The following is a 10,682-nucleotide window of genomic DNA, read 5'->3' as shown; positions in this document are numbered from 1 at the left end:
GTGTATGGGATCTTGAAGCCTCATGGTTACCAACTTCAAGTTTCGATTAGAGAACTCTTCTCCACGATTAAGGCCTCAAAAGCGCCTTCAAAACATCTCAACTGATCGCGAGACCGATCGAAAGGGCGCTGAATTCTTCATCTCCAACTCAGTCGATCTCCGGTTGACCCTATTGAATAGCCTTCCTTGAAAGCCCCTTCGCTCATCAGTAAAGTGCATATAATAAGTCAAGAGCTCTTCCGCGTATTTTTTTATGGTTTCAACATAATCGACAAGGCCTAATTGGTAAGTGCTACAAGATCTCGTGCATTGGAACCCATGGTTATGGACCCGAATCCATTAGTATGGAACATTTTATTTTCCAAGCGAAATTCCCTAGTATATGAAAGGGTGAAAAAGTGCTTTCGTTGTTGTGGAATAAGAAGCCTTCGTATCTTAATGCACGTATTTAATTTATTCGGAGCTATTAGAGCGGGATCCACTTTTTGGGGAATATGAGTCGAAGTAATAACAAGAATATTTCTAGTGGAACACCTTTCACAATCCCTGGAGAGATGGTTCACTAATAGACCGAGGGAGAAGTAATTCGACTCATTCACATCCAGATCATGAATGTTTGGAATCCATATTATGCATGTTGAATATAAATAAGGAATACCAATCTTTGATAATTTTGTCATCCTCCAATTGTTTTCGAATGGGCCCATTCAACGATGTAAAATATCACAATGTTATAAAAGAATCAATTAAAAAGGATCGCCCAATTCCAATTAGGAATTTCTTGGTCCCTTTAGGAACAGCCTTTCAAACTGTTAATTTTTATTCATTTTCCTATTTAATAACTTATAATCAGATCTTGGTAACTAACTATTTGCAACTTGACAACTTAAAATAGACCTTTCAAGTACTTAAATATTTTTAATGGATGAAATTGGTCAAATTTATAATTCTGATTCGTGCAGTAACATTATTTTGAATCCATTCAATTTAAATTGGTATTTTCTTCAGCACAATTCTTGTGAAGAAACCTCTACAATAATGAGTCTTGGGCAGTTTATTTGTGAAAATGTATGTATAGCCAAAAATGGACCACACCTCAAATTGGGTCAAGTTCTAATTGTTAAAATGGATTTTGTAGTAATACGATCCGCTAAGCCTTATTTGGCTACCCCAGGAGCAACGGTTCATGGACATTATGGGGAAATCCTTTACGAAGGAGATACATTAGTTACATTTATATATGAAAAATCGCGATCTGGTGATATAACGCAGGGTCTTCCAAAAGTGGAACAGGTGTTAGAAGTGCGTTCGATTGATTCAATATCGATGAATCTCGAAAAGAGGGTTGAGGGTTGGAACGAATGTATAACAAGAACTCTTGGAATTCCTTGGGGGTTCTTGATTGGTGCTGAGCTAACTATAGTGCAAAGCCGTATCTCTTTGGTTAATAAGATCCAAAAGGTTTATCGATCCCAGGGGGTGCAGATCCATAATAGACATATAAAAATTATTGTACGTCAAATAACATCAAAAGTGTTGGTTTCAGAAGATGGGATGTCAAATGTTTTCTTACCCGGAGAATTAATTGGATTGTTACGGGCGGAACGAATGGGGCGTGCTTTGGAAGAAGCAATCTGTTACCGAGCCGTCTTATTGGGAATAACAAAAGCATCTCTGAATACTCAAAGTTTCATATCCGAAGCGAGTTTTCAAGAAACTGCTCGAGTTTTAGCAAAAGCAGCTCTACGGGGTCGTATCGATTGGTTGAAAGGCCTGAAAGAGAACGTTGTTCTGGGGGGGATGATACCCGTTGGTACCGGATTCGAGGGACTGGTGCACCCCTCGAGACAACATAACAACATTTCCTTGGAAACCAAAAATAATAATATATTTGAGGGGGAAATGAGAGATATTTTGTTCCACCACAGAAAATTTTTTGATTCTTGCCTTTTAAAGAATTTCCATGATACATCAGAACAATCATTTATAGGTATAGGATAGGATTTAATGATTCCTAAAAGCGGATTCAGCCTTTTATTTGAAAACATTTGATTTCATTTAGTAATAGTAAAAATGATAATAATGAATAGAAAGGAATAATGTAATGGCTTAGGTCGTATATCTACGGCCAATTTGCGGTAGAAGAAAAGGTTCCATCGGAACAGTTATTTATTTTAGGATACCCTCGTCTCTTTTTTTTTTTAAAAAGAGGGGGGTGTGGGGAGAAATGACAAAAAGATATTGGAACATCAATTTGGAAGAGATGATGAAGGTCGGAGTTCATTTTGGACATGGTACTAGGAAATGGAATCCTAAAATGGCCTCTTATATTTCTGCAAAGCGTAAAGGTATTCATATTCTAAATCTTACTAGAACTGCTCATTTTTTATCAGAAGCTTGTGATTTGGTTTTTGATGCAGCAAGTAAGGGAAAACAATTCTTAATCGTTGGCACTAAAAATAAAGCAGCTGACCTAGTAGCATGGGCTGCAATAAGGGCTCGGTGTCATTATGTTAATAAAAAATGGCTTGGCGGTATGTTAACAATGGCTCCCTCTTTGGTGAGATTATATGAGCAAATGCCTGAACTAAAATATGTTATTGCTATGGGAGCATGTACAATTTCAGGGGGGATGTTCAGTACTGATTCTTATAGTACTGTTCGGGGAGTTGATAAGTTAATTCCTGTAGATGTCTATTTACCAGGTTGTCCACCAAAACCGGAAGCAGTTATAGATGCTATAACAAAACTTCGTAAGAAAATATCTTGAGAAATCTATGAAGATAGAATTAAGTCTCAACGAGAGAATCGGTGTTTTACAACCAATCATAAATTTAAGGTTGGGCGTAGTATTCATACTGGAAATTACGATCGGGAGTTCCTTTATCAACCGCCATCTACTTCAGAGATCCCTCCCGAAACATTTTTCAAATACAAAAGTTCAGTCTCTTCCCACGAATTAGTGAATTAGCCAGGATTCCTTTGTACAGGAAAACAAGTAGTGGGTCAATCCGCAAAAATATCATCGTCAATGCAAAATACTTATACAAATACAAATAACAAAACAATGCGGGAGAGATAAAAAAGATGCAGGGTCGTTTGTCTGCTTGGTTAGTCAAGCATGGACTAATTCATAGATCTTTGGGTTTTGATTACCAAGCCATTATGGAAGAAGATTTAGGTAAGATATGCACTTCCTCGGGAATGAAAAAGAACCGATCCACTTTTATTTGATATTTTGGCCTAAATTCCTTGACTCCTCGATACTCAATAAAATCCTCTTTTTTGGCGATTGGATAGACTTCTATAGTGCCGTATTTAGTAATTCCCTAACTCTTTCTTCTGTATCGAGGATCATCGAAAAAAGCAAGAATACTATTTCTATGGCGCGCGTGCGGCCCAGAACATCTAAGGGCATCACAGACCTGTTATTGCCTCAAAATTCCGTGGCCTAAAAGGCCATAGTCCCTCTAAGAAGCTGGTCGTGAAGGTGTACCTCCACATAGCTAGTTAGCAGGCTGAGGTCTCAATGTGATTTTATTTTTCTTTCCTTTCTAGATCTATAGGGTACTAGAGAAATCGTGATTTGAATCACTGTTTTTTTGACTCTTCCTCTTTCCAGGAAGATGATCACAAATAAAAATAAACAACAGGTATGGAAGCTATAATTGTAAACCACGATCGAATCTATGGAAGCATTAGTTTATACATTCCTCACTGACCTCGTTTAACACCATGCTTACTCCAAAGCGAGATCGGAGTAGGAAGACCATGAGCGAAAAGCAAGGGCAAGCGATAGAAAGGATAGTCCCTCTCGCGAACGACTAAAAATGGTGAGATCATTAGTGAAAGAAGGACCAACGACGATCCTAAAGGAGAAGAAGGAGTAGGAGGAGTCAGTTTTCTTTGAAGATCGAGGAAAAAATAGGACAATTATGCCATTCGTACATACATTTTCACAAATAAACTGCCCAAGACTCATTATTGTAGAGGTTTCTTCACAAAAATTATGCTGAAGAAAATACCAATTTAAATTGAATGGATTCAAAATAATGTTACTGCACGAATCAGAATTATAAATTTGACCAATTTCATCCATTAAAAAATATTTAAGTACTTGAAAGGTCTGTTTTAAGTTGTCAAGTTGCAAATAGTTAGTTACCAAGATCTGATTATAAGTTATTAAATAGGAAAATGAATAAAAATTAACAGTTTGAAAGGCTGTTCCTAAAGGGCCCAAGAAATTCCTAATTGGAATTGGGCGATCCTTTTTAATTGATTCTTTTATAACATTGTGATATTTTACATCGTTGAATGGGCCCATTCGAAAACAATTGGAGGATGACAAAATTATCAAAGATTGGTATTCCTTATTTCTATTCAACAATGTATGAATAGTTCCTTAGTAATTACAAGCTTAGCTAGCGCCATACCTGTAGTAGGAGATACCATAGTGACTTGGCTTTGGGGCGGTTTCTCCGTGGGCAATGCCACCTTAAATCATTTTTTTAGTCTTCATTATTTACTCCCCTTTCTTTTAGTAGGCGCCAGTATTATTCATCTGGGCGCATTGCATCAATATGGATCAAATAATCCATTAGGTATAAATTCATATACGGATAAAATTGCTTCTTACCAGCGTCTGGCTCAAAGCTCTCTGCATACGACGGTGCTCCTCTCTCTGATGCAACAGAATATCGTAGTATTGTTGGCGCCCTTCAGTACCTCCCTCTCACCCGACCTGACATTTGCAATACCGTCAATCAAGTTTGTCAGTTCATGCACGCTCTCACCACCGTACATCTCCAGGCTGTAGCATCTTACGGTTATCTGAGGGGTTCTCTTAGTGGCCTTGGCCTAACCATCACTCCGGGACCGTTAACCACCTTCTTTGCATTCTCCGATGCCGACTGGGTTGGCTGCCCCGATAGCAGATGGCCCACTACTGGCTTCTGCGTATTCCTCGGAAAAACCTACTGACTTGGGTTTCAAAAAAGTAACCGACTCTTTCCAGGTCTAGTGCCGAAGCAGAGTACAAGGCACTCGCCCCCACTATATAGGCCCGGACTTGCGTACGATATCACTTGCCTAACAGCTTCCAAAACAAAAGCGGAAGCTTCAATGTTGACGGGCTTATTGTCTCCTTTCTAAAGGGAAAAAGGATAGGTATCACTCCTCGGGCAGTCGTTAACCGTTGCGCCTTCCCTTCCGCTTACACCATTTATTTGTGAATGCTCCGCTTTGCTCTTTGGCGCGCTACTTCCGCTATCAACCAGCTTCGGATTCTCTGCAATATTTTTTTTATTAATCACCTCGGATTCTTTCATTTCCATGTAAAGATCATTTCCTTCACGATCAGAGGCCCTTCACGCGGCTTGACCGAGAACGGGGCGTTCAGGCGTTCAGGCAGAGGCTATCGGGATTTTTCCAAGCCTAGCTCTATCTCTTGTTTTGGTTTTGTGCCTGGCTCGCATTCGACTGGAGAGGGGGCGTAAAACTCGCACATTGGACCTGGGAGTGGAATGAAATCCATTAATATATCATTTGTAGAATGGGTTTTATAGACTCCCCATTGATTTCTACTTTATGTTAAGTAGAAATCTGATTTTTTTCTACTTGTTCTATTTTTATTCCTCTATCTAAACTTTTTTCAGCTATGTAGTGCCAATGCAACACAAGCCCTTTTTTTAATAGTATTTATTGAAAAAAAAATATAATTTTTTTCCATTGTATTATTTTCTCAACATTTATATTGACAACAGTGTATCGAACAAATATAATTCATCGTGATAAGTATCTCTGGAGATACTTATCACGATGAATTATATTACGGGTCATATAATTCATATAAGCTACTAATACGTTTTCCCCAAAGCGAGTTCGCCACCAACTGTAGCGGCGCCATATGCTAAAATTTGTCCTTTTTTAATGTATTTACCCCTCTGAACCTGGGGTTTTTGATGCATACAAGTATTTTTGTTGGAACGTTGATACATAACTAATGGAATGTTTAGAGTATCTCCATTACCCGATAAAAGGATCTTGTCAGTATCGGTATAAATGACCTTTCCTTCATGTTCGGCTATAGCAAGAACCCCTGAATCTAGAGCCGCCTGGCGTTCCAACCCAGTTCCAACAATACACTTCTCGGATCGAGAAAGAGGAACTGCTTGACGTTACATATTCGAACTCATTAAAGCCCGATTCGCATCATTATGCTCGATAAAAGGAATGAGGGAAGCTCCAATAGAAAAATATTGGAAGGAAAAAATACTTCGAAGATGAACCTGTTCACATGCAATAGTCAGGAATTCTTGACGATATCGAGCTGGAACAACCTGTTCTTCCTGAAGACCCTGATTCAAGGCCAAAGAATTTCCCGCCGCTACCATATAGTATTCATCTTTACCTGGTGATAAATAAAGCATCTGTGCCCCAGCTAGATTCTTCTCGGTTCTGAACAAACATGGCTGGTTAGGCGGGGCTAGTATTATGATGCAACTGTTTCAGCCTCAGTATGCCAAGCTTGAAGCTCGTGAAGAGAGAAACCATCTGCCCCATCAATTGACTTAGATGAGGAGTCTCGTCTTGAGCACGAAACCAGCTCTGAGTAGTCTGTGCGAGGCGTCCCTTTTATCTTTCTCAAAAAGGTAGGTTAATGTCTGGCTTTCAGCGCCCGTGTTCAACACGTACGCCCCGCTCCAGGGATCACTGAACGAGAGGGACACCCGGCCCTTCCCCAACCTATAGGAAGATAATGAAAGGGAGACAAGAGACAACCTATAACACAAGCATCTATCCGATTCGTTACGCAAGAGTGAGTACTGACCTCGCGGATGGAGAGGGATTCGAACCCCCGGTATTCCTATCAATACTTCGGTTTTCAAGACCGACTCTTTCAACCGCTCAGACATCCATCCTCTTCTGTTACCTACTTTGACTCATATCTTCGGTATACCTCAATACAAGACAAACACAGGAAAGGATATTCAACCAAAACCGGGCTATCGCCCTATCTAAGCAGGTTGACCCTATCCTCTACGGAAGTCATTTTTTCATCTATTTCTTTCAGTTTCTGTGTCTATCGCTATCGCCCTATTATCTCTCAATTGCCTATCCTTTATAGTAAAGTATAGATGAGGGGGAGTACCTTAGAAGTAGCTTCCAACATTTAAGATTGACCTCCTCGCGTTGGACTTAGTTGGAAAGGTAGGGCATCTTGATCGTGAAATATCGATTGCTTGTTGAACCCTGCGAATTGCGTGAAAGTAGGATACTCCAAATTCGGGGGTCAAAAAGTTTTATAAAACGTTCTTGGTGGAAAAAAATGTGAATGAAAGATCCCACTGAATTGAATTGGGTCCATGAATCTAAGAAATAGTGAGAATTCTTGATCTCTCTCAATATCTCTCTCAATTCGAAAATCCATAATTTGAATTGATGTCCTTTCATTGATTCCTCCTAAATTGCATTGATTTATTCTAAAGATTTCGTTTTAATTGGAATTTGGTTATTCACCATGTACGAGGATCCCCGCTAAGCATCCATGGCTGAATGGTTAAAGCGCCCAACTCATAATTGGCGAATTCGTAGGTTCAATTCCTACTGGATGCACGCCAATGGGACCCTCCAATAAGTCTATTGGAATTGGCTCTGTATCAATGGAATCTCATCATCCATACATAACGAATAGGTATTTTCTTTTATGGTTCATATTCTGGATTGGGTTCATCTCTGTAGTAATCAGATGAATTGAGTTATAAATTATAGCCATGAAAGCGTAAGAACTCAACGGGACCTACCCCCTCAAACCATACAGGGAATACCGTTGAGTTCTTAAGAATTAGAATATTTTTCGCCTAAATGGCAAAACCCCATTCCATTTTTCTGATGATGTTTTTGAAAAATGCAGTTCATTGATCCATCCGCCCGTTGCTCGATAGTATCTATCGATACTTTCAAAGTAAAGTTAGAAGAAATCACTCGATTTCTTCTAACTTTACTTTGAAGTTAGAAGATACTATTACCACGGTAGGCTATGGGATAAAAAATAATAGAAAAATTTTGAGGAAGATTCTTAAACTTGAATTTAAACTATACTTAAGTCCTTTAACCAAACCATAAGATTTCAACATTCAATTCATCACCATTCCAACCCAAACTCTAAACCAACAAGCATTAAGCTACTCTATTACCATAACAACCAAAATCATCCTAATATACAAAGTAAAGCTAGGGTTTGGAGATGATATACCTTCCTTGAAGTGATGTGAGTAGCTAGGAAGCCTTAAGAAGCCTTGAGATGTCTTAGGGATGCTTGGATCTTAAAGGAAAAATAAGAAAAATCAAGTTAAAAACCTTGAAATCACTATTCATTGTCTTCTTCATTGATTTATTGGAGAAGATTGAGAATGAATTGGAGGCTTAAACTCATAGGATAGCCATATCTATGCATAAGGAGTACTAGATAATTAACTTACCAATTTAGGAAGCTTGAAACTTGAATTTTGAAAATTCCTCTTCTTGAAAATGGAAAAAGCCGAGAGCAAGCTTCTTGGTGAAGACAAATAAAATTTTTGTTTTGATGAAATGATTTTTTTGGCTTGGTGGATGTAGTTTTGTTTGGATTTTTGGTTAATTACCTTATTAACCTTGTCTTTGTGTGGTTTTAATTCAACCACATCTCCTTCCCCTTATGTCATGCTTATGATGTCATCATCCCTTACTTGCCCTCTTCTTATTGGTTGGATGACCTCATCATCCCTAACCTCCTTGATTAACTCCCTAATTGTTTGCCTAATGACCGTTGATCTGTTATACGGTTCGCTTAACTTTCGTTCTCATTTCTCGTTTGAGGGATCATACCCGGGATCTTATTACTTGGGTTTCCTTAACCTTTCTCAATACATTATATTCCTTTTATGATCCTCTCTTATAATCCTTTAATTTAAATCCTTTTTATCCTGTTACCTTATACTCAATTCTTTCCGTATCTAGTGGATTTCCGGGAAAAATCAAAGTGTTCGGAATTGGATTCTGACGATCTTTACATACACTTATATACCATATAGAGTACTAATAAAATCTCAGAATATCCATAAAATAAACCCTACATAGTGTGGCATGAACAGTTTTCTTATTCAGCAATATCAGCAAAAACACTATTCATAAGGGTTACAAAAAGTTCAAAATTTTGGGGTTATTACAGTCTCCCCTCCTTAAAAGGATTCCGTCCCGGAATCAAATAGAAAACAATTGGGGGTACTTTTCTAGCATTGCGCTCTCTAGTTCCCAGATTGATTCTTCCACATTATGATTCTTCCATAGCACTCTGACTAGCTTGATCACTTTGTTCCGAAGCACCTGCTCCTTCTTATCCATAATCTTTACTGGTTTCTCCACGTAAGTCAGATCTGGTTGCATATCCACATGCTCGTACTCCACTATGTGTCTGGCATCCCGATGATACTTCCTTAGCATTGACACATGGAACACATTATGAACTTGTTGTAGGTTCGGGGTTAAGGCTAGCTCGTAAGCCAACTTCCCAATCCGTCTTAGTATCTCAAAAGGTCCAATGTATCTTGGGCTTAGTTTTCCTTTCTTTCCAAATCTCATTAATCCCTTCCAAGGGAATACCTTCAGCAGTACTAAGTCCCCTACTTCATATTCCTTGTCCTTTCGGGCTAGGTCCGTATATTTCTTCTGTCTGTCTTGGGCTGCTACAAGCCGCCCTCTGATAAGATCCACTATGTCTTTGGTCCTTTGGACCACTTCGGGTCCGAGCATCTTCCGCTCCCCTACTTCATCCAAGTATAAGGGAGATCGACACCTTCTTCCGTACAGGGCCTCATAAGGTGGCATTCCGATGCTAGCATGAAAGCTATTGTTATAAGAAAACTCGATCAACGGCAAGTGATCATCCCAACTTCCTTTAAAGTCTATTGCACAGACTCTCAACATATCCTCTAGTGTCTGGATGGTCCTTTCACTCTGCCCATCCGTCTGGGGATGGTACGCGGTACTCATATTTAACTTGGTCCCCGCACATTCTTGAAAGCTCTTCCAAAATCTGGAGTTGAATCTGGGGTCTCGGTCTGTGACAATGGACGCTGGGACTCCATGTCGCGTCACTATTTCCTTAAGATAAATGTCCGCCAGTCTATCGACTGTGTATCTCTCATTGATAGGAATGAAATGAGCTGACTTTGTCAGTCGGTCTATAATTACCCATATGGCATCATGATTGGCTTTCGTCCTTGGAAAGCCTACAACAAAATCCATCGCTATCTGTTCCCATTTCCACTCGGAAATCTCCAGGGGTCGTAAAAGTCCACTGGGTCTCTGGTGTTCTGCCTTTACTCTTTGGCAAGTCAAACATTTGCTTACCCATTCTGCTACGTCCCACTTCATGTTGGGCCACCAGTAATATTCCTTCAAATCTCTATACATCTTGGTGCTTCCCGGGTGAATGGAATACCTTGAACTATGACTTTCATCCAAAATCTCGTCTTTAAGTTCTTGAACATTCGAAACCCAAATCCTGTAGGAATACCTCATTATCGCCTTATTGTCTCTCTCAATATGGATCTCTTCTCCAGTCATTGACTCTCTGCCCTCATTCATCATTCTTTCTTGGCACAACCTAATCTTTTCTAATAACTCTGGCTGCATTGATATCT

The 10,682-nt window shown here is 39.3% G+C and overlaps 1 protein-coding gene and 1 non-coding gene across 2 annotated transcripts; one reads left to right on the top strand and one right to left on the bottom strand.

Moving 5' to 3' along the window:
* Positions 1–1,038: 1,038 nt before the first annotated feature.
* Positions 1,039–4,980, top strand: LOC141674138 (DNA-directed RNA polymerase subunit beta''-like). Its single transcript, XM_074480863.1, has 3 exons — positions 1,039–1,837; positions 2,259–2,753; positions 4,640–4,980. The coding sequence occupies exons 1-3, from the start codon at positions 1,039–1,041 to the stop codon at positions 4,978–4,980; spliced, it is 1,635 nt and encodes a 544-aa protein (XP_074336964.1).
* Positions 4,981–6,833: 1,853 nt separating this feature from the next.
* On the bottom strand, positions 6,834–6,920 carry TRNAS-UGA (transfer RNA serine (anticodon UGA)). Its single transcript has one exon. It is a non-coding gene; the product is annotated as a tRNA-Ser (tRNA).
* Between the last annotated feature and the right edge of the window lie 3,762 nt (positions 6,921–10,682).

Source organism: Apium graveolens, chromosome 7 (genome assembly GCF_009905375.1).
Source record: "Apium graveolens cultivar Ventura chromosome 7, ASM990537v1, whole genome shotgun sequence".
NCBI lineage: Eukaryota > Viridiplantae > Streptophyta > Magnoliopsida > Apiales > Apiaceae > Apium > Apium graveolens.
Note: the sequence above shows the minus strand (reverse complement) of the source record. Positions and strands in the feature narration are given on the sequence as shown.